Source organism: Echeneis naucrates, chromosome 6, assembly GCF_900963305.1.
Source record: "Echeneis naucrates chromosome 6, fEcheNa1.1, whole genome shotgun sequence".
NCBI lineage: Eukaryota > Metazoa > Chordata > Actinopteri > Carangiformes > Echeneidae > Echeneis > Echeneis naucrates.
The window spans coordinates 21,074,551-21,101,299 of record NC_042516.1 but is presented as its reverse complement, the minus strand read 5'-3'; the positions used below and the strand labels follow the sequence as shown (position 1 = coordinate 21,101,299).

Genomic DNA, 26,749 nt, shown 5'->3' with positions numbered 1-26,749 from the left:
ATAAAAACACTCAAACAGTGCAGTAAGGCCAGAAAACTTAGACGGCAGCACAGAACGAGAAGACAGAGTGCCTCATTTACCAAAGGTCCACAGCTGCACATTTTTCACTGGAGACAAAGTCAAACAGCTACCTGGGGGAGAAAAAATCCATATTAATGTCTCCAATACTGTGTGATCAATTCCTTTAATTATCTGAAGCTCTGAGGCCTCAGATATCATTTCCATTTTTTTCCCCCCCTCTACATCTATTTAAACGATTCTCATCTGAATCACGGATAACGTCAAAGATTATTTCACCTCCGCCGAGAAGATTTTAGTTCAGTTCCTCCGTATATTTGTCTGTCAGCAGGATATCTCAGGAACCGAGGAACAGATTTGGTGGACCGGCCGCCCTCGGGCCAAGGAACAGATGATTAGATTTTGGTGCTGAACTGAATCTAGGACCTCAATTAGACAATTATCATTTTTAGCTGTGACCGTGTGACTAACAGACACTTTCAAATCCAAAGTGTCTAATCTGCAGAGTCACCGGCGGTTGTTTTCAATTCGGGATGATGTGCAGAGAAAAAAGAAAGACGTTCAGTTCAGTCTTAAAAACTGACAGTTGTTTCTTTCTGTCTGATTTGTGTGAAGGGGATTATGTTTGGGAAAGCAGAGATGAAGGAAGGTCCAGTGAATTTAAACAGAAACTTCACATTAAGAGCACATCGTGAGTCTCTAATTTCACTTTTGTATTAAAAGACCCCTAATTTAGGCCGTTCTGCTTTTGTGTCAACGTGAAGCTGATTGAAGCCTGGTGTGGGAAAAACAGACTGTATGAAAGAATCCGGGTCTGAAAAGTGAGCTAAACCTGCATCCATCAGAGAAAATGGCCTACTTTTCTCAATATTTATGACCTCAGTAAATGTTTTCCTGATGAGTTTATGGTCTCAAGTCTTGTTCAATATGTAATGATCATTTTTTAAATTATGGTCCCATTCAAAGGAAAATGGGTAATAAATCAGGGCATGCGTGGGGGTGTGGCTGCTGTGTGATTGGCACATGGCGACCTGCCTGACAATCAGGGTGGAGTTTTTGTCTCCATCAGTGTAACCAGCAGCTGTTTCATGGTGTTCTTGGTTGCAGTAATGTCACGTGGCCTCTTTCTGCTCCACCTGACGCTGATATTATGAGGACAGACGTGTCACAGCATGACATCCCTCCTGCTGATGATCCTAACTGACCTCTTTCCTTCCTCTCTCCGCTCCTCCCTCCCCACCCCCTTCACCTGTCCCTCCTCTTTCTCTCCCGTCCAGATGCAAGGTGTGCCGTCCCCCCCTCCTATCATCATCACCATCATCGCTCCCACGCCCACTCCTTCCACGCTCCCTCCTACGACCGTCCCGCCTACGACCGCCCTTCCTTCAACCGCCCTTCCTTCAGCCGTCCCTCCTTCGACCGTCCCTCCTTCGACCGTCCCTCCTTCGACCGTCCCTCCTTCGACCGTCCTTCCTTCGACCGTCCCTCCTTCGACCGTCCCTCCTTCGACCGTCCTTCCTACAGCCGGCCCTTGCACGACCACCCCCTCTACGACCGACCGCAGCACGACCGTCCGCCCCACGACCATTGGAACCCCCATCTCCGTGTGAGCTCCGGAAATCAGCTCTACATGTTGGACCAGGAGGAGGTATTGTACTCTGCACACCACGAATGCACCGATACACTGATTTTAAAAATGGGGCATGAGTATTAGAGTTCGACAAGAGTAGAACAAAACTTTAAACGGCCATTCATCGTTTATCACATGAGAATGAATTCAAAAGAAACACATATCCCACCATTTGCACTTTCTCTTTAGAAAGTGACGTTTGAACCTTGCTGATTGTTTACACAACCTCAAACCTGCAAACACAAAGGTTCAACAAATGCATCAAAGCATGCTTTAAGACTCTGTTATTCACTGTAGTGATTAAATGCAGATTGCAAACACTCTTTACATGCAACACCGTACAGGCCAAATCATATTCTTCTGATAGTACATTCACATTACACAGAAACCTTAACACACTCAGTTCTGTGTCTCTGCAATCATTTAATCCAGCATTTCTTCATTGGATCCTTTTCTACCAACTCCTGAGAGAAATGTCTGTCTCCAGCCCTTCACGATTAGTTCAGCTTTAATAAAATTTTATCTCTTCTTTTTATCTCGCTTTTTTTTTTTTTTTTATTATTATTTGCAAAAACAAGATAGAACAAACAAATCTAAAATTTATGAGGCAAGGTAAGATGTAATATGAAGTAAATATTGAATAATTTCTAACTTGAAGGCTTCTGCAGCTAACAATGAGTTCCATTATTGATTAATATGCTGAGTATTTTGGTGATTGATTGATTTTTGAAATGGCCGAAACAATGGAACAACTGTCAGACAACTGTAATCATTTTATTTTATTTTTTATTTTTTTTTGGGGGGGGGGGGGGGTGTTGACTAATTGATTAATTGATTACTGCGACTCTTAAAAGCCTGACCAGACTGTGCTTTAAAATGACTTGATCGGCAGACTCGATGCCATTAAATGCAGTCAAACTCCTTCAGAGGAGCAGCTCAGTGTGTGTGTGTGTGTGTGTGTGGCGTGTAAACGACGCACAGGCATGGAGGTACAAGTGAACAACATAAAATGCTTTTTGACTAAAAACATAGGTAGGCTGTGCTGCCATGAGATACTTTCATCCAGTCTTTGTGCTACTTAGAGGACCCTACTTTTCAGTTACCACCTATTAAAAAGGAGGTCAGAGAGAGAAGGAGAGAGAACGTATCTAGAGTTTATCCCAGACGCTCCAACTTCCCTGAATCACTGTCGCCTCAGGCTCGCTTTCAGGGGTTCACTTTTAAGGGCAGTTTTTAATTTTCCTGCGGGTGGAAACTTGAGTCGAGTTGTAACTGGCTCATCATCGTCGAACTGGTAACCTCACAGTGGGATCTTGGGCGACTTTGGCGCTCTCGACCTGCAGGACCCACTTAAATAATGTTTTTTTTTTTTTGTTTTTGTTTTCATCATTTTGGTTTTCCATCAACGACCAATCACACAGATTGATGTGAACTTTGAGTCCATCTCAAGCTCACGTTATATTCTCTAAAAGCATCAAACCGTTATAAGCACTATGTGAACGTGGGATAAATAACTTATAACTGACATATCTAAAACTCTTTCTTGGCCACCTGTGACTGGAGGCTGAAGTATTAATGTATGATCCTGAGCTATTGACAGAGTATGGTGTATTACAAACCATTTCATTTTTAATATATTCGCCGTGCTAAATGGGATTTGAACAGTTAGTGAGGCTACTGTTGGCTGAGAAATTCCCATTTTGTCCGTAACTTCAGAGACTCTGACACCATTTTCTTTTTAGATTTGTGTCTTTTATGTTCGAGAAGAAAAAAATAAAAATAAAAATGTGTTTGTACCTTATTCCCTTGTGCCTCGTGGATCTCCATTTAAAACACATCGCATTAGCCACTCCATTACACAGGGTGACATGTTGCTTCATTACCTGGGCTCTATAGCTTATTTGTGAATCCGTCCCACATGCTCCTTTCTGTTGCCAACTATTTAGGAAATTACTGCTGTTTTTTTTTTTTTTGTTTTTTTTTTATAGGAAACTTTCTATTTATGTGTAGAAGGAACAAATGAGTTTGGTGCTTGGTTGCTGCAGATGGGGAGGAGTGAAGCTGGAAACTATGGACAGGCTTGGTCTGATGGTTTTGGTCTTTTCATGGGATTTGTTGACAGAAAAACAACCCCCCCCCACCACCACCACCCTTCGTCTTCCATCTCTTAGTTTTGAACACTCTTTATCGGCGCTGTCAACCAAAACCGCTGCTAGTTGTGTGTTCGTTGTATGATGTGAATCTGTTAGGAGTTAATTAAAAACATCGTGTTCCTTGATAAGGATACGTTCAGTCTAATACTGGGTGTTAAAGTGCCAGTCAAAGCCTGACTGAATGATGCTGTTTCACAAACTGTCACCGAGGAAGGAGAGAAAGCGCTCTAAAATATTTTTCGCATCATTTTCAGATCAGATGAAATAGTCAGAGCACGTTAGCGTTGATTAACTCCACTACATCTGTCACCAAAACTGTCGCCGCCTGAGTAAAATCTCATCTTGCTCTTCGGTCCAGGAGAGGGTACTGTTCTTCAACTTTTCTACCTTTTGCTCTGCCGTCAAAGAATTACATCTACACACTTAAAGTGCACAGGTTAAGCCAAGAATGCTGATTTATAGCACCACTTACCACCACCTTTAATGGAGCAGAGCCCGGTAAAATCTGTAGGCCACCTCCCTGAACTCGGCAGGTCTGTCATCAAACCTTATATATGATGCTGATATCGTTTTTAATTTGTTTAAGAGCCCTCTTTTTGAAGCATCAGCACTTTTCAGAGGTAGAATGCAGCTGTATGGCATGTGGCAGCGCAGCTGCTTTAATATTTCTCATTCTTTTATTGTAGTTGTTGCACTTGATTATCGACCACACTGTTTGTAATATTTGTGCAGTTTGTGTGTTGCACAGTGCGGATTGTACACGATTTAAAGTCGACGCTTGTATGTTCAGCTGTGCTGGCGTGTCAGGAAAGTAATGAATCCTTATGTGGCCAAAGTCAAAGCGTACGGGTGGAGACTCTACTGTAGCGTGTGTTCATGGCTGCCAATAGTATTTCAGCTTGTCATCACTCAGAGGAACAGAGCGCGCCGTGATCCCGATAAGAGACCTGCACGGCTCTGGAGGGATTGAATGCAGAGCCCAGTTCAATTAATCAGAGGCCTATCCCTGTCTAATTGTGCCAATAAGGCGGCAGCTGCGAATGGATCGGCGGCAGGACTGACGTGCTGATAGCCGTCACCTCTGCGACGGCGAGAGGCCTTAAATATTCATGCCTGCCACTCACCTCATGCAGAGCTTCTCTCTTCTTCTTCTTCTCATATCAGTCCATGTTAAACAAACGCACCTTTAAACTCTCTGAATCTCCGTTTGCCTGTATGCTCTTCGGCACCTGAGCTGATTCCTGCTCTCCTGTGTGTGTCTGCCTCCTCTGGGCTCGTTCCTCGTTTTAAATTCCCACCATCGATCATTCACCCTTTCGTTTCTCTCCCGGCGTTTTTCTGCCCTCACCCTTTCACCTCATCCGTTCACCCCCTCCCTCCCTCTGGGGTGACTGGCAGAAGCCTTTGGCTCTCCCACAGGCCACCTGTTTCTGTGCTCTTCGCTGCTCCTCTCACTTCATGTTGTTTTTGTGTGTGTGTTTGCTTTTGTTCGTTTTGTTGCTATTGTTGTTTTATGAATGGCGGATGTCATTCCCTCATTCCCGGGGGAACTGAGGTCTCGCTCCAGGGAGTGAGGCCGCTCTGCTGTGTCTCAAATGTGTCACTATGGAAACTTGTGTTAATTGTGCATCTGTGGTGTGTTTCCGGTGATGGAGAGCAGCGCCTTTCGAGGGGTTACAGCGGGAGTATACCTGCACTGACACGTCAACACCCTTTGCTCAGTTTAATTGCCGACCGTAATAGACTTGTCGTTGTCATTTTCACATTGTGTGTCCAGGACAACAAACCAATGAAAGGAAAAAACGAAGCAAAACAAAACAAAAACCAAAAAGCCTGCAAGATCAAAATTCTGAGAGAAAACAACTTTCCGCCTTCAGTCTGTGTGTGTGTGATTAGTAGAATATTTCAAGAGCAGAAAAATTAAGCTGTGTTATTTAGAAAACAAGTGAGCGTCAACCTGCAGCAGCAGAAAGTCTCTGCTGTTTTCCCCTTTTAGGATTAGAGGAAATATCCCTTTTGTGGTTCAAATGGCTTCACTGGATTAATGGATGCCGGGAACTTTACTATGGAGTCAAGTTAACATTTGTGTAATGCAGATACAAGAGAAATGCAACATTACAGTCCACTTTTATTCAGCTTTGACCACAACAAATATGAACAACTATTTTGATAGTAGTTTAGTAAGCATTCTCTACATTTTTTTAACAGTTTGGAAGAAACATAAGGAATATGATGATGAAAGCTTTAGCTCTATGAAATTATATCAATAAATGAGACTAAGGATTAATCAGTTTAATAATTATGACAGTAATCACATAAATTAATGAAAAAAATTATAATTCATGGCTACACAAATTTGAAACACAAATTTATAAACAACATCATAACTGACAGCTTAATCAACCATAAAATTAGTTATTAGTTGCCCTTTTACTTTGGACCTCTTATGTAATAATTTGGATCATTAACACGTTCGATGTTGCGGTAGTTCAGGATTTTGGATGAAATTTGTTAATGAGGTGTTATCGAGTTCCTCTCAAACTGGATCACATGCAGCAGTGACGCTCTTATATTTCTTTGACTCTTTTATTAATCTGTGAGATCTTGATCTTGAGTTTCCTTGCTGCCTTTTTCCTCGCCGCTGAATCCCCCTGCAGATTGTTCTGCCTCCTTCTGTCCTTTAGGGGGAGTGAGAGGGCTGACAGAGACGGCTGCTGACACCCTCTCCTCCACCTCCTCCTCCTCCCATCTCATATTAATCTGAGGTGACAGAGCTTCATATACCACCGACACGCACAACTGCCCTGCCCCCCCGAGTCATGTGCCCAGGCTGCGCTCCCCAAACTGTGCCAGTATTACGCAAGAAAAACAGACAGGGGTCACAAGCCTTGTTTCGCCTGTGAGTGCTGCGAGCTGGGAAATAGCACCATAACACACAGATGTAGATGTGGCATTGCAGGAATTAGTTTTTTTTTTTTTTTTTTTTGGGACATTTTACATTTCGGTGAGAGTGTGGCCTTTCCTCACAAGGCTCTCTTGGCCCCTTTTACAGCTTTGATGCTGAAATTGAAAGCACAAACGCATGAGCTGGTTTGCAAACACACTGCACCACCTCTGTGGCTTTAGCCCGTAGCTGCTGTTGTCACAGTGCATGAATAGTGTCTCAGAGGGGGGATAGCGTGTTTGCTCATGACCCCGGAGAGCGCGTTCAGGTGGCTGTCGTGTGGGAGTCGGATGGATTAATTATGTAATAGATGTAGGTGGGCAGCGACTTGCAGAAGAGAGGAGAGGTTGATTGTTTCAGCAAGATGGCTGACCTAAAGCCCCGGGGGGATGTTAACAGAAAAGAGTTTGGTATTTCAACTACTGCGTGCCATGTAAATAAAAATTGCCCCTCACTCAGAAATAAAACATTTTTCAAAAGGTCATCCTGTACATACAAGGATTTAAATGGCTTTTATCTCAGTGTTTTGATTAATTTGCCAGTCACAGTGGATAGTGTACAGTTTTTTTTAGTTTTTTTTTTTTTTTTTTTAATACCTTACGGGCATCTAGAAAAACAGGAAAAGTAGGCCTAATTTGTCTCCTGCCAACTCACCAGGAGCAACTGCCAGATCTTGATGACCTTAAAAGCAATCCTCAGCTATTTATCACTTTTATGAAGAAAAATTGTGCTCAGCAAGGTTTTCTCTCTCTGTTGGGGTTTGGACACTTTGGTGGTTTGAACTTTTCCTATGCACTTAGCACCTAAAAGCACATGTAATAAACCTCCACCACTTTTATATACATTTTATATTCTTGGCATTTATTTGATAGTTTCTAACAGCAGCTCCCTGGATACAGGCTGTGGGGATAATTCTGGCATTGGCCATCATTTCCTCTGCCTGTTGCCATAATGAAAATCTCCCTTGCTACTGGAAACAACAACAACAACCACCACCACCTCAGGGCTTATAGCCCAAACCATGATGGCAAATGGCAACCTTTGATTAAAGTTTGGATCGTTTGATCACACATGTTTGTGTGAATTGGCTAATTTAATCAAATTACAAAAACGGCTCCCCCGTGCAAATGTTACACCAAACTAAGTCCCTGCTCCGCACAGATTCTGTTTTGGAGGGGCGACAAAGGCTCTTGTGATTGGTGTAAAGACATGCCACCAAACTAGTGCTGCACCCGGCCAGAACTACATTTCGGGCGATGCAGAACAGTATAAAAGCCAAAATTCAGTTCATTAGGCATGCAGTCAGGCAGATGTTTGTTTATGTCACTTCTGTCTCAGTCCTCAATATTAAACATTTTTCAAACCGGAGCTAAGTCACACTTCATTTTGCTTACGATGCATGTTGCCTGCATAAGTTTTATTTTACAACCCTGCACAGTCCCAGCGTAGTGGGAGTTTTCTGTACACCGTATTACCTTTAATTTCACATTTCCTCCTCGATTTCAAAGTGACTGCCAATGAGATTAGACAACATTTTAAAAAACAAAAATCTACATAGAAAATAAGTTGTTGTTTTTTTTTTTTTTCATGACACAACAAAGTTATGGCATCCCGAGGGCAAAACATGTCAGTTCAGCTGGAACGTGACCATCTGAGCTTTGTCAACATGTGTGTGCCTATGTGTGCAGTTTGTGCGCTTGAGTCTTCTCCTGACAAACCTCGATGTAAACACACAGGCGCTGCCCAAAGGTGAGCTGACACAGTTATCAGCTAAAAGCAAGGCTGCAGAATTTCATCTCTCATCTCAGATCATAGGTGCGCTGTGTGTAGTTACCGCTGGCTGGCACAGTGGAGCCAAAGCATCCAGAAGTCTTCAGGTTGGCTCCATCCGTGTCCTGCTTGGCCTCTTTAGTCTCATGTGTGATCCCAGTAGATAAATCCAGAGCTGCTATTTCCCCCCCACCACCACTAACTGCAGTCACAATCACTCCACTGGCTGCCTGCTCGCTTTAGGATCAATTTTGAAATTCTTTTATTTGTCTTTTAAATCTCTAAATGGTCTTGCCCACAGTGTATCCCTCTCCTAATGTCCTCATGTACGCGCCCTTGCCCTGAGGTCTGTTAACCAGCTGTTCCTGATGGCACCAAAAACCGGGCGCAGGGTCAGAGGGGGTCGTACCTTTTTCTGTAGCTGTTGCACATCAGGACGGAGTCCACGTTGTCTGCTTTTAAATCCCTTTTAAAACCCGCTCCTGCTCCTTGGCTTTTGACACCATATGAACTTGTTTTGTTTTTTTTTTGTTGTTGTTGCATTTCATTTGTGTTTTATTCAGCTGTTTATGTATTTTAGCTCTGAGTATTTCATTTTATTCTTGCGTGCAGCACTTTGGTTCCTTGGGTTGTTTAAAGTGCTTCATAAATAAAGCTGGACTGGACCCAACAGTCGGATCCAGTTCGTCCTGTGGGCTTTCAACACCATCCAAAAAGTTTTTTTCCAGGCTTGAGTGTCTTTACCAGCTCTCTTGGTACCTTTTCTGGACCTTCAGTGTCTTGGCGTATCATTTATGCAACTGCCTTCCCTGCGGTTATATCTAAGGATGAATTTCTTTCCCTATTGGACCAAAGAGGTCTGAGATGTCGTTGGTCCAGTGCAACACCTTTTACACATTCTTTTTTATTTTCTCTGGGTAGGAAAAACTGCATCCTACGAAATTCTTTGGGCATATGAAAGTGTTTCAACCTGTCTGGCATAAATCTGAAAATCTGTTGGATTTTCAGATCAAGATCAAAGGTTGTTAAATTGTCGTCCCTTTTCATGCTTTTATTAGTGTGTTTGTGTGAACACTGTACTGTAGGTCAGATGGAGGAGGAACATCTGTCCGTGACAATACTGATGGTCTCAAGGACAGATTGTGCTTTTGGCCAGCTTGGCTGCCTACCGTGTGTGTGTGTGTGTGTGTGTGTGTGTGTGTGTGTTCACACTAAGGTGAAATTAATTCCAGTCTTGCTGCAGGTGTATCTGCAATTTTTTTTTAATTTTTTTATTTTTTGTAATCGCTGGGATGTGTGTCCTAATGCGGGGGCGTGTGTTTGATGGAGTGGAGAGTAAGTGTGTGTCTGCGAGTGTGCTCCATCTTTGTGAGGACCACTTTCGAGTTGTTGACCTTACAGAGTGCAGATATTTTTGGGAGAGGGAGGATAATTTTGGCCAGTGCTCACACCTTAAAAGGGATGTTTGAGGGCAAAGACTCGGGTCTGTTGTGATGGTTAAAATAAGGGCGGGGGGCTTGTGTGTCCAAACAAAAGACAGATGGACAGATGTCGCTGTGTGATTTTTGTGAGGTCAAGCCAGAATTAGCTAGCCAGAGTATTTGATTACTGCCTAGTTAAAAAAAAATAATGGCTTGCATATTAATTAACCCCCACCCCCCACCCCCGCTCTCTCTCTCTCTCTCTCACACACACTCTACGTCCTGCCGAGCTGAATAAAACCGCCCTCCTCTTTCCTCTTAGGATCAATGGCACTGCCTTCTCCCGTTCTTCCTTCTCTCCCTAATAACTTCCTCCTCCTCCTTCCAACACCAACACCAGGCCTCTATTCGCCCCCTTTTCTTCTCAGGAGAACTGACTGAAATCCAAAAAGCATGTTCGCCATCTGATTGTTAAGATTCTCATCAAGCGCATCGATTTCATTCCTGCCTTTTCTAACAGCCTCGTCATGCATCTACCCAGCAAACAACTTCCATCACAAATTGGATGAAACTGTTTGTTGCACAACTGGAGTCAAACGTGGTCCACAACTTCAAATATTCACTTCTGCTTACATTTGTGTTTGATTTATTCATGAGCCTGTTTTGTGATCAAGTGTTGTAATTCACATTTGGTCCGGCGAGATGACAGACGAGAGCTGGCCCATTATAGCGGCGTCTCAATTCCCCAACTTCCACACTCTGACTGCTTTTGAGTGTGCAACTGTGTGAGCATCGGTGCTGCAATGTGCCAGCAGTGTGCAAGAAGTTGCTTTGGGCACAAAGCAAGCAAAGAAAGAGGACGTGTGGGGGCACACGCAGGAAACCAACATGTTCTTTTACATCACTTCTGATGTTTGATCTGTGTCAACACTGTCCTGTCCAATTTCAGGCACGGCACGCCACATTTTCAACAAGTTTATCGCCGTCATCAGCAGCAAGCGGCAACATCTTCTGATAGGAGTGAAATTTAAAATCTGATGAAGACAAAAACCGCTTCTTAAATCAAGCTCACTTGACCGGTCATGCTTTGTGCGGCTGTTTTAATCACTGACCGCAGGATCTTCTGACCTTTCAGCTAACTGTAGCCGGCGTGAGGCCGTCCAGAATTAAGACACTTTTCTACATCTTTATGAAATGTGTTAAAATTGTTTTTTTTTTTAAACATTGCGTCCTTACCTTTGCACATTCAGAGTCACTTCATTGGAGCTGGACCTGCCGGCCTCAGTACCAAAGCCCAGTGGTCAGTTTTATTTAGTGTCATTTATTTCTATCAATGTTGCCATATATATAAAAACAATGTTATTTTGAACCTGAGTTTGCCTTACAGTGTAATTTTAGTTTAACAACATTCAACACACATTCTTTCGGACTGAGGCAGGTGTAGTGCGACCGTGCCAACCGCTGCACCCCCCCAGTTTAACAACAGTCTTACCATTTTGATATTAGTAACACAGTAAAACAGAGTGGAGTCCTCACTTCTCATCCACAACGTGTTTTACTTTGGGTTGATTGCCCAAACTGAAAATCAATAGCCCCTGATTGGCTGTCGGGGTAGAGGTGACCTTTTATCACTTTGGTGCTTTTTAACACGCATTTAGTCGTTTTTTTGATTTTGATTTTGTAGTGAGGCACTCGGGCAGAAATTTCACGAGCTAATCTAAAATTTATCAAACAGATGCATTCTTTTTCAGGGAGCCCATTTTGATTTGAATGCACCCCCCCCCCGAGGCTTTTCCTCCAGCATTACTCTTAGAGTGAACTTTGAGTGAACATTTTGTACCCGACTGCTGGCAAGAAGGAAGAGTCTCATTCATATGTGCATAATACATTTAGAGTTATTTTTAGAGCGCCAACATGCTCCAAACAAAGTGCTTATTTGGCCGTTGAAGAGCATCTGAAACACGCTTACGAAACACTATTGTTTGATCGCTTCTTTTTCTTTTCATGTGGAAAATGGCCTGATGTGAGAAGGTGAGAAGGGAGGCGTGGGCTTGTATGCGCCTCGGTGTGTTTTGTGGGGTTTAATGGACATTGCGACTTCTAGCTGGCACCATACCAGGTCTTTTCACAATAGTTTTTTTTTTTTGTTTTGTTTTTTGTTCGGCGGCCGTACATTATGCTCTAAATGTAATTGTTCATTTAGCTTTATGGATGAGGTGTAAGTGCACCATCTAAACTGATTCAAATGCAGCGAGCTGGCCTAAGGCTGCCTCTCTGTGGATGCTGAGTGCAGCCCTTTCAGCTTCCCGTGCCCACTCACGGCAAGCCCTGATCTGGTGTTGTCCAGCTGCAGACCCCAATGACATCTAACCAATCAGATCCTCCCGCACGCAGGGTGGAAAAAATACCCTCCAGGTGTCCCCCAACTGGAAGCAGTGGTTCAAAGCCTATTTGTGAAATGATGCATCACGATGGGAAATAAAGGTATTCTGGATCTTTCCTATGAGTCAAGCTGTCAGTAATGAGTAGCACTGGGCAGGGCCGCAGTAGGGGAGCGACCGAGTGGGCTTGTTCTCGCTCAAATACACGTGATTATGGACAACGACCATGTTTAGAGCCTTCTAATTGGATAGTGTTGGCTTCAAGATGGCTACTCAAGAACTGAACTTTTTTTTTTTTTTTTTTTTATGGATGGATTTGACATCACCGTTATTCTGATTCCCGCACAGGAAACAGAAGTGTGCGTGGACGGAACAGACACAAAGCTGTGCTCGAGCTCACCAAACAACTCCTTTGTAACCTTCTCATACAACTCATACTGTTGATAAAAGTAAACGCCAGCCCAATTTGTCTCCTCTGGATTCCATGGCAACAGCTGAAAGTCTGGACGGAGAGAAGCATCACTTTAACCCTGCAGAAAAAATCACTACTATCCCTCCAATAACTTCAAAACCATTCAGTGATATTACTTGCAGTCTGAGTTGGCTACTTCTTCGAACTCCCTCCCGATTCCTCTTTATTGGAGTTGGAGCTGGTGCAGCAGTCAGCCTGGCATTAGGAAACAACTTTGCTTGGTATGTATATTTAGAAACGCCATAAATTACCAATGTCAAAAGAAAAATACACTACACAGCTGTGACTCCATATCTGCTGCCGATCTTTGAAGAACTGGTCGCACAGGAGATCAAATCAGATTTCCTCTTAGTCACATATTCAATTAGTTGAACCGAGCTTCCTGTATTAATCTGGCAGTGACAACTAAAAGAGGGTTAAAGAAAAAGCGAAAGCAGGCAGCATGAAGAAAGAGTGACTTTAGATTGAAGCTCGATGTCATCAATGTTTTTCTGTCCTTTTTTTTTTTTTTCAGATTCAGATTATGCTTTTATACTCAGAGGTATAAAAGTGAAAAGCAACTTTTCACGTGTTGTCACAGACATTTTGACTGATCATAGCAGGTAATGCGTTATTAATGTCAATAAAAAAGGAAACAAAAGAACGCCGCTGCTTTTCCTGTTTGTAACGCCTCAAAGTGGTCATTTCATGTTGGTAACTGGAAAAACACAATAATTTGCGAATATCTTTTAACTTTTGGTTGTAACCACGTTTCCTTTAAAAGTGAAATGTGTAAGATTTGGCCAGACATTGAAGTGATAGACTTGTTTAGCAATTAGCTGTGTTTTTATGTGATTTTTGCCAATTTATGTGAAATTGCCAACGTCTGTGCCTGTAACATGGTCTCTTGCGGTTATTTTGGTCGGTAAATGAGTGGGACTTACTTTCTTCATCTTCCTGCATTCGTCTGAATGCGCGAGGCAAACGCTTAGACTGAACAAAAGAGAAATCCAAGAGTGTTATTACACAGAAAGTGAAGGAAATGTGGCAGAGGCGAAGGGAAGAAGAATGAGATGGACGGTGGTTCTATAGAATTCAAAGGAAAGTGGGAGAAATGAGGAAATGAGATTTGCAGGAAGGAACGGAGGAAATGAGACGAATGTCCCAACTCAGATTTGAGCATAATGGACCCAACGGCTCACTTTTCACTATAAATAACCACAATACAGGAAAATATGAACACTGCGGGCAAGACAAGACATAACAGTATGTTATATTATAAAGTATATTTAATTGTGAGGATAACTACAACCACCTGAACGAGTATTTAACAATATTGCGAGTGGGAGCCCAAAAAAAAAACAAAAAAACGACGATGTAGGGATTTAACAAAAGAGCACCAAAGTGAGGATTAGGGTTAATAGGCAGATGTAGGCAGCCAGGAGCATCTGCTTTTTTTGTATTTATTAATCAATAGATATGAAACACTAATCATAGTTGTGTGTCTGTTCCTTTTTGCCACAACTTGTCACCGTTTCACACAAGCAACTGCTCACTTCACGTCATGAAACGGGCTTATTATGTCCCTAATAAGCTTCCGCTTTGCGTCGTGCCAAACGACGCCTTTTATGTGTGATATAATACGCTTGTTTCATGGGCTATTGGTTAAGTAAAGTATAATATAGTTTATATATACTGTGGCCACTTTAAATTATTCATAGACCAGGCAAGATGAGCAGCAGGGGAGAGGCCAAGAGGGGAAATGCTGCCAAACATGGCTGTGGAGCAGGAATTTTTCTTTTTTTTATAGCTTTTGGGTGAAAAGTTAGAGAAAGAGCAAAGTTTGAGATATCCAGCGATTATCACAGCCAAAATGTTGCAGCAACACTAACGCGATGGACTGCCAGCGAGAGAGAAACGTTGATAAATAACGAGTCGTCTCGTCCAGCAGTCGGGGAAATTAACAATCTGAGTACGAGAATGTGTATCCTCACACTGGCCTCATAAAAAATGGATGCTGCTTAATATATATATTTATCAAACAGCGCTGGCTGTAATTTCAGTGCAACAAGGACTGTGCTGGTCCCCAGAAAGCGCCGCGCTGCAGCGTAGTCGTGCACACAAGCAGAGCGGTAAACACATAGGCTGTTGATTTATGATTGTTGTCCCTGATTAAGTTGGATAAAGGGACTCATATACTCGGGGATCCTGATGCTGTGATGTGAAGCATCTTCTGCCTGGCTGCTCTAACAAGATTATTGCAGCAGAGATGTTGCTTTTGTGTGTGTGTGTGTGTGTGCGCTCATGTGCCTGATGTGAGCCAGCTGTAGCGTAGCACTGGAGTCTATTAGTGAGTTTCAAGTGAAGTAGTGTCTGCATTAAATTTTTATGCACCCTCACGTAGACGGACACACACGTCTGCACAACATGGTAGTTGGTACACAATCAGAGATGCACACACAGGCGCACAAACAGTCACAAACACTTGCTTCAACACTCTTTCATCTTAACAGGGTTCGGTTGTCTTCTGGGACGTATGCCCCGATATGACCTGCCAATGTCCTTCACTGTTGTTGGCTTCGCCCCAAACTCCCCCAGGCCCCACTGTCGTGTCACGCTTTGTGCAGTTAGCACCACCTTCTGCTGCTGGTTCCCGTTGTTTGAACCACGTCTTTGATGTCCGCTCCTGTCAGATGTTAGTCTCAGTAGGGCGAAGTGAAGAAGCAGAGCAACAAACAAGGCTGCGCTCGTTCCCACTGGCTTGTTGACTTTGTGTCAGTCTGTGCAGATAGAAGACAACGCCTGCCACTGTGTGTGTGTGTGTGTGTGTGACGATGATTGCTGCAGGTTTAAATTTACGTTTCTTCAATCTGTAGTAATTCATTTTCTCAGTTCCTTTGGTTTCAGAGAAACACTACAAAAACCTAAAAAAAAAACACACCTTTTTATTTTTTTTATTTTTTTTGATTCCACAAATATCTGGTTCTTTACCTGGAGATTTTCCCGCCATCGCAGCCCACGACAGGATTTTGTTGGTTTACCTGAGATTGTTTGCTGAAAACAGGGTTGATAAGAGTGAAGTTTGAAGGCCATACGACCAATAAGGGGTGAAAAGAGACGAGATTCCAGGAGCCCCTAATGTAGAAATCAGTGAAAATGAAACAGACGTTGAGCTACCTTAGCATCGCAGAAAGTTCTTTGGACACAAAACTCAAACTGTATTTCTGCAGCTACTTTTTATTTCTTTGTGTATTTCTCAGCGTGCTGGGACTCGGAGCAGACAAAGTATTGGCTTTGCTGTTGAGCCAAGATTTATAGGTCTGTGCTTGGAAGTATGGTGTATTTTCCGAGTGTGACGTTCGTGATGTTTGAGAAGGACCAGCGTTTCTGATTAGTGGCACACTCTCCCATTTATTCTCCCTCAAGTCTCACTTTTATGAATTGAGGGACTGTGAGGCCAAACGTGGTGAAACTCTGAAATGGTTTACTTTTTCTGTGTGTGTGTGTGTGTGTGTGTACAATGTACTGATTTTTTTTTTTTTTTTTTCCTTTTTTGACATCTAACTTTGTCTCTGACCAGATAAAATATCTTTGCTTTTACTTTTGTTAAATGATTGGAGGAAGACTTCAAAGAATGTAATGCACCGGCTGTCTGCCTGTGGACGGCATCTGACCTCACATGAACCGCACGATTTATCTACATGGTTTCATGAGATGTTTCTCCATTCAGTCATAACTTTGGTTTTTCTTTTTGGTGTTTTAATGATTCCATCTATTCAATATATATGTGTACATATAAAATAAAATCAATAACGTAATCCAATTTATTCTCAGGCACACTGTGACCACAGAGGTTCTTCAAACACTATAAGCGCACAATTGCGTTTTGTGTCTTTATATTCTGCACATGTCTTGACGACGCAGTGTATCGGGATTGTGTGTCTGTGCACTGACTTTGTGCTCTCTCTGTGCAGGTACACCCTTTGCTGATGCGCGAGAGGCGCTCAGAGTCTCACAGGAACAAGCTACTGCGGCGGACAGTCAGCGTTCCTGTTGAGGGAAGGCACCATCCCGAGATGGGTGAGCAGAACGAACCTTTGATATCCGGTTTCAATCCTGAGTCAGCGTCTGGGAGTTATTTTCCCATTTCATCCCTTTTCTGAAATGAAATTCAGATGTTATGAAATTCAAAGTAGTATCTTGAAGGAGAGGCTGCCATTTTTATTCAAAGGATAATATGTACCATATGTGCCAGTCAAAGCTAGTCAGAGGTTTCAGCAGCTTTTAGTAAAACCTTCCTCTTTATTTTTAGTCCCTGTTAAACTGCAGCTGGGGGACAGTAAGAAAAAGGGAATTATGCTCTAAATAAAAACTGCAAGATCAGCTGGTGTAATATCCATCTGACTAACCCAAACTGCTTATTAGTGTGTACTGTGTATTAGATTCAGCGCTGAAATGGACATTTGAGTCTCATTTCAACACGGATGTGAAAAGTCTGACTGATTTTGTGAGGCCCCTGAATGCATCCCAACTTTATTCAACTTCTCTTCCTCCTGTCCATTTAGAACTACGGGAACATTGTCAGCTGTATTACTTTAGGTTAGCTTGCTTGCAGTAATAGGACTGTTGCATGGCAACAACAATGATGTAAAGTCTCTGCTTCCTTTGAGTCATTACTCTCTCTGTTAGTAGCGACGCTCACAGCAGAACTCTGCATGTGAGCGCCGATAAAAGCATCACATCTGATCAAACCTTGAGGCAACCGTTTCTTCTCTGACACTTTTTGGCTACCGCTATTCTTCGTCAGGTTGAGTGATATGTCAGTTTTCTTGCTCTAAAATGAAATGCATGCGCTGTTGCTCTGATAGTCGTGCTTTTTATTTTATTTTATTTTACTTCTCTATCTCTTTAAATCTTCCTCAGTTGATTTTGAGCTTTTACTTGTGCAGTCTTTTTCTTCCTTTTCTGTACGCTTTTAAACTTTTCTTTGGCTTCCTCCTCTGCTCTGATGTGGCTGTGAGACTGACCCTCTGTTTGTTTTGCCCCGACCTCAGTTTCTCTGGGCCTTCTGAAAATGTTCCGCTCAGTTTCTCCCTCTTCCCTCACTTCCTCCACCTCTCCGTCGCTCTCAGCTATTTTTAAGGACCTCCCAAGCGACGTCCTCTGTCCACGATTCTGCGTCTCCGCAACCTCTGTGCTCTCCAACAGTTGTGCTGATTCAACTGGATCTTCATGAGTGGCTGTCTGACCTCGAGGTGGTCAAACAACTGACACATCAGTTGGCGTGGTCCCGCCGCGCTTTGACATGCAGTGTGCTGACATCGCACTGTCAGCTCACGCTGCCCGTGTGTAAGTGTATTGTAAACGCATTCACATATGTTAGCAAGCCACACCACAGGCCATAATGCACTGACACCATTATGGACCATCTGTGGTGGCCATGTCCAGACATCCAAAAGAGATGAATGGGCCTCAGGCAATAAGCAATAATTAGCTCAGCAACAAAAAACAAATGGAGGTTGTGGTAAGGTCACAATTAGAGAACATGTTTACCTGTGTGACAGTATGTGAGCTGATGAAGGTACAGTGCAGTTGAGTCATTATTAGAAAACGTGTTGTATACTAATAAAGTCTGAGTCTCTGTGGCTTCTTCCACAGCAGCACAGCTTAATATGCAACTGGGTAAGCCCAAAAAAATCTAAAGGAATTCTTCAACATTTTGGAAATTACATTCATTTAACTATTGCCAAGAGTTAGATAAGGAAACTGAGCTCACTCTCATGTGGAAGGTAAAGCTATATCCAGCAGCTTAGTTAGTACAAAAGGGAAAGAAACAGCTTCTTCTTTTTTTTTTTTCTGGTTATGAGGCACGAAAAGCTGCATGTTTTATGATGCTGCGTCTTATTAAAAGCTCTTAATATACCCATGTGTAACAGATTTCATCCTTCCACAACCTGTAATAAAATCTGCCTGTCAGCTCTCTAATTAATATTTTATATCTCATTTGTAAAATCATACAAACACCAAAGTGTAAAATCAACACAATCTATGGGGTCCGGGGCAACAGTCTATAATAGGCTAAGCTTAACTTCATATTTAAATGAAAGAGGCACTGAGCTGGCTCTCGGCAGATTAATGGATTTCCCGAGTTGTTGAGCCATTCCTTTAGTAAATGAACACGTCTGTAGCTTGAGCTTGTGCCTCATGTTTGGGCTTTGAGCATCCAGAATTGAACCAAGTCGATCTTTTGATGAGGGTGACCAAACCTTAGCTCATCTAATTCTGAAGGACCTTGGGTTGTATAATTCACCATCCATTCCGCGGTGGGCCTTAACGTAGAGTAAACTCCTGCTAATGTCGTAACCAGGACCCAAACAAGCACGAGGCTGAGGTGAGCTCTTTATAGAGTGGGTCTGCCTGTGTACGACGCTGTGCTTATATTGAGCGCATTGTGGACACAATTAGGAGCATTTATTCCCTTTCAAGATGATGAATGATTTGCATCCCTCAGGAAACTCAAAGGCGCGGCGACCTTGTTGCAATCGGAGCAGGGCCGAGAAAGGACACGCGGTGTCGGAATATTTCCACGAGCCGAGAGAAGAAGATAAAACCGCAAACTGCAATTGTCATTGTACACACACTGAAATCAATGCACACACAACTAAATCACGTTTACAATCTCCGAGAGAGATATGTTTAGGCCCCCAGGCACACACACACACAGGGCCCTATATCATGCAACATGCGAAGAGGTGGCCCTGCATGCTGCAGCTGCTGCAAACGCCCATCTGTGTATTTGTTATTTGTGATAACGCTAATACGTCAACCTCGATTCATTATTCATCACAGACGTAAAGGCCGACATTTTTCTCAAGATATTGATGAACGCCGACGTTTGACAGCAATCCCAGCTGGATGCCTGATGTAGTGACGCTCAGATGAAAGATATTGGGCTGTACAGTCGATGTGCGATTAGTCAAACACACAATGCCTCAATGGGCTTTTTGGCTCCTCTGTCGCTGTCACAACATATCAAGTGGTGCAGATGCGCTTTTCCATTTTCATCCACTTCCTTGTACCTTCTCTGTTTTCAGTAAACATTTTAAATCTGAGGAGGTAATTAACGTATAATGATGACATTAATTTTGCCGGATAATTATAGTGCAGCCTAAGCATTCTATGCAATTACGTGGCTCAATTAACATTTCATGATTGTGACGGGGGAAAATGACTGGACAAAAAAAATACATATATTTCTTTTGCATTTGTTTTGTTTGGTCACCACGGTACTCACCACAAGTATCAAATGAGAGGCGTTAGTACTTTTTGCATGCACTTGCAGCTTTTTCAGCTCAGCATTTAATGGGTTTTGGAGACTGATAAAAATTTTTATATTTATGAAATAACAACATGCTAATGCATGAATGAAATGTACTAGCTAATGTATGCTAGGCTTCTAGGAAGGACGTTTTCATGAGTGAACATATATAATCTGCAGAATATTTTACATGTTGTATTATCTTAAAACAGTAACAACTTCTTTTTTTTTTTTTTTTTCCCCTCCTTCAATCTGCAATGGAGCCGACGATATTGTGAGGATGAGAAGAGCCATGTGTCAGTTGAGGATACTGTAGAGCTAATTTGATGATGTAGTTAGAAGCTCAATTGGCAGACAAACAAACAAACAAAAAAAAAATAAAAACACTTTCACTTTGTCCACCTCATCTCTCCCTCATTAACATCTATAGTGTGGGATGCGATAATCCCCATTAATGAATTTGGCCGTTTAATGTTTTGTGCTCAAGTCGTAAATTGACTTCATCTAAGCCGGCTCTGTTATTGAGAGAAATCTTATCTGAATGACTTGGCCTCGAGGGGGGCGGGAAGAGAAATTCTGCTGCTACAAAGCTGATTGGTTGTTAACTTCGCCTGAATAGTTTTTCAGCAACGGGGGCTTACACATATGGCGACTCTCCCTTATCTCATCTCAGCGGACAGCTGCGATAAAACCAATTCAGCTGAGCAATTGTCCCAGTGCCCTTTGCAGTATGTGACCTTCATATGATATTTCATTTATTTTGTGTTTCTGCTCAGATGCTGCGTTCCAGCCCCCCCCCCAAAGTGTCTGCTTCTACAATTTTTTTTTAACTTTGGATATAAATAATACAGCACCACTATCAGCATGGATACATTGATTTTTTGAACTTACTCCCACACTCACACTGTCGTTCCCCGCATCCTGCAATTTCCATTCTGCTTCATCACATGGCTTTCACCCCATTCCCTTCCTGCTTCGCAGTCTTGACACCAAACCCACTCAACAAAGCCCGTGGGCTGTGTGCTCACTCCCCCCCCCCCCCCACCCCCCAAAAGAAAAAAGATGAAAAATGACAGTGAAGACAAATCACATACAAAGCAAGTGTTAGACGTTCCACTGTTGTTAGTGTTGAGATGAATGTCATATTTCAATCTGCCATGTGAAGGTGACTAAAACCCAAGAACATCATTTCAGCTTCTTTCTCATCGGGCAAAGTTTCTCACTTCATCCTGTAAATGAAACAGTATCTGTATTTCTTCCCGTGTTTTGGTTGATTAAGCTGTTCGAGAATAAGTCAAGTTATCCAAACTGTTCAGTAGATGTATACATGGGTCCGACAGAGCATGTATTCATGTGATCATCCACCCACCACTTGGCCATCTTGGAGGGCCGGAGCCAATCTGAGGACAACCACAACAAAACCAGACTTAAATCTGTCCGCATGCAGAAACACCTCAGTGGGTGTTCCTGCGACCGTGATGTCTCCAGAGCTACATCTTGCCGCAGTGACACACAGTGTAATAATGTGGTAACGATCACTGAGTCTCATGTGAGAGAACAACATATTAAGTTTGACGGCCATCACAGGACAGTCTGCCCCGAGCTGCTAGGTAGCTAACGCTAGCTAGCCTTCAGCACTAATATAAGGTCTTTCATTGTTTTTGCTGTTTTTCTCGTGTGAAGATCTCAACAATATGATCTATCGCTCGCGTTGTTGTAATCAGGAGCCGATCCCTGGCTTAGGACAAACTAAGGTGGTATCAGTCTGACCTGAGAAATAGAACGCAGGGTTCAGGCTGACTCCTGTAGCGATGTTTGGGACCCTTCCTGAGTGGTTTCTCGGAGCTTCAGGGAGTTATTAAGCTGTTTCCTTCCAGAAGTGTGGACTGTTGAACAGTTTGTATGGAGGGCCAGCAGCTTCTTTGGTTCAGCTGGATCTGCGGATGCTTGGGTGTGTTTTCGCCTGAGTCGTGTGCACACAGTGAGAGAGGGATAAAACCTAAAATGCCCCATCTGTCAGCGTTCCCTTCTCTACGCTGCTATCCTGACACATGTCATGTTGCCATTTTGAATTTCCTTGCATGTCATTTCTGCTTTCACATGATTACACGAATTAGTCAACTTTGATGACAGGCCCTTTGCTATGGAACAAGAAAATTACCCCAAGTTACCCCAGTTATTGCCTTTTTTTTTTTTTTTTTTTTCCAAACTCAGACTGAAAAACCAAACTGATTTATCAAGCAGGTCCAAGAAAAAGTCACTAAGGGAAGGTGTGAATGATATTTTACTGTTTTTAATCTGCTCTCCTGCTGCAGGATCAAGACAAGCTGGACTCAAAAGTGAATTAACAGTCTATTGCTGTATCATATAACCCAGTATAATTAGCTGCTCCAGTGTTTCTCTCAGTGATAAGAGTTCATTTAGAGTGTTATGACAATAGAGGCCCCTTTGCGTCAGCGCAAGCTGGCGTAGCATAGTTATGGTGCCGGGTGTCAGTTTATAAACTGTGTGCTTCAGTCTCTGGGAAAAGTTAAAATCTCCCTCCCAAGAAGCCTGAGCTTGTGTTTGTGGAGAGATTTGCTGAATCATCTGGCTGTCTTGCCTTTGGAACTGCAAATGAATACAGATGGTACGCTACATTGTTGTGTGGGGCTTTTTGATGGACAACAACAACAGAGGCCTCCTGAAAATGAGTGCAGCACATTTATGAAGCTGTATATGTGCTGCTTTTTGCCAAACTTCTTTATATGTATTAAATATTTTACCCAGTTGCATATTAAGTTTATCTTTTGAATAGCATTGCTCTGGAAATCCTGAGTTAAATCAGGAAGAGACGGGACTTGGTGGGTTTGTTTTGTACAGTTCTCTGTCCTTGCCTGTTGTCAAAATGTGCTCCTGCTTGTCACCAAAAACTCTAACAGGTTGACAGTTAAATGAAAGCACAGGTACCGAGCCGGCCGTTTATATGGCTGCGTGTGTGGCAGAATACTAAATTTCACGTCATGCTTGGAAAAACGGGCTGGAGTTTCGGTTTTTCCATCCAAACGAAGAGCTCAGGTGCTTTAGATCGTGGCTCAAATTAACCTTTCAACAAGTACATCAAGAATTTTCTTCAGCCTGACTGTGACAGGTGAAAATAAATATATACACAGAAACTTACAGACATTTATGGTCCCCCTGATAATAAATCCAAACGACTTCTCGACTTCAGCGAGATTGACATTTGTGGCTCGAAGAGAAATGTATAAAACTGAATGGGTTGCCATAAAAAGTGATACACACATTCATCTTCTACTTTAACTTTCGTCTAGCATCACCGTTTGTTTAAAACTTTATGACCAAGACTTTCAGAGCTGATGATGTTTTCATCAGCAGTTAAACGCAAACGTAAGTGTAACCTCGCAGAAGTGCTTGAATGGTTGTGGCTTTGTTGTTCACTTTACGCGCTGTTGGAAATGTTCCTTTACATGTACTTTCATTTATCTGCAACGTGCAGAAAAGGTCTTGGCTTAAATACTAAGTACAATCTCTGTTCGATAAGTTCACGGAGATCAGGACATGCGCTGACACCCACATTCGAGTTTCTGTCCTACTATCTGAATCAGAGCAGGAGCGACTCGTTGAATAATGTTGTGGTCCATTCAAGTGGGAATGAAGCTGTGAATAACGTTGTTTCCATGCTCATAGAGGAGCCAAACAATTTGCTTTAAAAAGATACTTCAGCTATGGAAAACACAACTGAAGGGCTTTATTCACCTTGACATGGAAGCCCAAAAAAGTCAAACGCAGGCTGCGAACGCAGAGCTTTACGTTTGAGCATCCAAGGGCTGTCTGAGTTGAGACCAGAGTCAGGTGGACCGGAGATATGAGTCCCCCCCCCCCCTCCGGTGTTTGGCTGGGTGGTTGCACTCAGTCAGATGGAACGATATCAAGTTAGCCCGAAAACATGACAAAACGGAGAAAGAGGACGCCTAATATTTCAGGCTGCAGCTTCTCCTTCGCTTTTTTCCTTTGACATAATATGACAGGGCATAGTGAACAACACCCTGCGTTAAGATTTTTATGCAAAGCGATATGTAAATGGCATGATTATGTAACACGAAATTCCTTTCTGAGCGACGTAGCCTGTGGGCTGGTGTGATATAACGGACAGCCATATTATCATACCCTAGCAGCATGCAGGAAAGTGAATAACAGCGAGGAAAAAGGCGAGCAACCTGGCCTCGGTTTGAGTGACAGCTGGCCACCGGCTCAGCGTACAGGAGGATCTCCAGCTCTTGGTCAGCTTCAGGTGCGGTAGTCAGCTTAGAAAAACACAGATGGGGTCCACGGGGACTGTCTCTACCTGCCATGCAGCAACGAGAGGATTTTAAGCTCCCGTGAAAGGTTCAGCCACCACAAGCTTCTTCTCCTCAGCGTGTTTGAAACTAATGAGTTGCAAACCAGTCAAGCGTCTGCCATGTTCATGACGGATACACCGTTAAAAGCATTCACACGTCCATACTGTATCATATGACGTGCTGGTCCTGTATAAATGCTCCAGGAGTCTGATAGTTTCATCACAAGACTTCACAGCATCTTCACGACAAGCTCACTGATCTAAAAGCTCAGTGATCAATGAAATACTGATAATCTCCACCACTGCGATTCCCAGCAAGGGTACTTCTCACTAAGGGAATACAAAGGCGTGTATAACAATAAATAAATAAATAAATACATTTTCTCAGCTAATTTGAAAATTATAGTTAGATTGTGTGAGAAACACAGTCCGGTCCTTCTGATCTTTAGAGTATTTGTCACAATAAGTAAACTACCATCTGGTTAGGTCTGGTCTTCCTGCCCAAGATGACAAATTTAACTTCGGGGCATCTTCAATGTGAATGCAGCCATATATTTATATTTCCTCTTCCTGACCTTGAAAGTTAAATATCCTAAAAAAAAACTTTTTGTTTTGTACAAACATTACTGCAATTTTTTTTTTTTTTTTTTTTAGAATTTATAATAGAATTTAGAAATTCTCTGTATTATTTTGAAACGTCTATCGGAGTTCCTTAATCACTTGTTAACTTTCTTTTAATCGACTGATTCCAACTTCGGACTTTGGAACTCTGACCTGCAGTCCACGACACAATTCGACTTCAGCGCGGTGAAGCTTCATTACTGAAGGTTTGGGATGTTCTCACATAGCAAACAGCAGCATAAAAGCACCTTAATGTCTTTGCGACGCTCGCACTCACGTTGCACATCAAAGCAGACGCAGATGGACGGCCATAACGGCACATACTTCACATCAAACCACACGATCAGCTCATATGACGGTACCCCCCCCCCCCGGTGGTATCCAGTGTGCTCAGCACATCTGCGTGTGAGCTCCTGAGAAATGAACTGCTGCATACAGCTGTTAAATTCAAATTCCCACGAGGTTCCTGAACTTCTCGGCATCAAACACCCAGCAGCATCTCCAAGAGAAGGTGGCACACTCTCTCTCTGTGTGTGTTTTCGGCGGCACCCTCCTTCACACCGAGCTGCACACATTCACACCTGGCAGATGCCCAGTACAACCAGTCTTTTACTATCGGCCACTTCACAGCTCTTCAGCCTGAGTTTTGGGGTGAAGTGTTATGTTCAGGCTCAACTCAACAGTAGCTGCAGGTGGCAGCGTTTCTCATTCACTGCCCTGATTTTTACCCTTTTTTTTTTTTTTTGCATCTCCACACTTCTGAAATGAAACTGTGTGTGTGTGTGTGTGTGTGTGTGTGTGTGTGTGTGTGTGTGTGTGCGTGCGCGTGTTAGCTTATTCTGAGCAAGAGATGGAAGTGCCCTGCAAAAAAAGTATGTGAATGGTTCTGAAATGTGTTTATCTAATCCAGCAGAGTCTCTGGGCGGACACTAGATATCACTCCAGCCTTAGAAGCCGGTGCAGTAACTTTCTTTTTTTGAACACATTTAATCAGACTTTCTCTCTAATCTTCGTCAAGACAATTGAGTTTGAAACCTGGTGAAGGAGCTAAAAAGTAAAAGTAAATGAACTGTTAGGGCATTTTGTGTATTTGGAGAGTGTAACACGTTTTGAAATGAGTGCACCAAATACAGCTGATAGCCTTACATTAGGGTGTCGCATACACAAGCACCCGGATAATTAGATATTTAGTGAGCCACAAATAAATGACAGATGCACAAATGCATCTTCGCAAGTTTCCAGTTTAGCTGGGTAATTAGTCTGTACAGTTTTCTCAGGTTTGAAACAAGTGCAGGCAAATAAGATCTGATGCAAGACAACTTGGATGTTTGGAAACGGTTTTCTGCTGCTGCGCCACCTCGAATTTTTAAAGATACTTTGGAAGTGGCAAGCATGGAGCAGCTCTTTCATCCGTTGAAAAGCTCCATGTTATCAGTTCAAAACAAGAAATAAGTCAAGTAATTGATTCAAAATGTTTTTCTATCTCCAACGATATTATTTCTGTGGATGGATTAGAAATATGACAACCAGTATAATGGCCTACCTAATAATTTGCTAATTGGGAATTTTTGTACAAAACTTTGGTAGATATTAGAAATTTCATCAGCTAAGTGAAAATTTTGACCCGCTTATGGGTCTAGATGAAAAAAATAGAGGACCACAGGGCGATCCATCTCGTAGTAGTTGTCTAAACTGAACGCCTG

The 26,749-nt window shown here is 42.7% G+C and overlaps 1 protein-coding gene across 1 annotated transcript in view; it reads left to right on the top strand.

Annotated features, from left to right (window-relative positions):
* Positions 1–1,388: 1,388 nt before the first annotated feature.
* Positions 1,389–26,749, top strand: part of syngap1b (synaptic Ras GTPase activating protein 1b) — an 84,838-nt gene continuing 59,477 nt past the window's right edge. The window contains exons 1-2 of the mRNA XM_029504224.1: positions 1,389–1,666; positions 16,743–16,848. Coding sequence (XP_029360084.1) covers positions 1,649–1,666; positions 16,743–16,848 — 124 coding nt within the window. The 5' untranslated portion in view covers positions 1,389–1,648. The remainder of the gene's footprint in view (positions 1,667–16,742; positions 16,849–26,749) is intronic.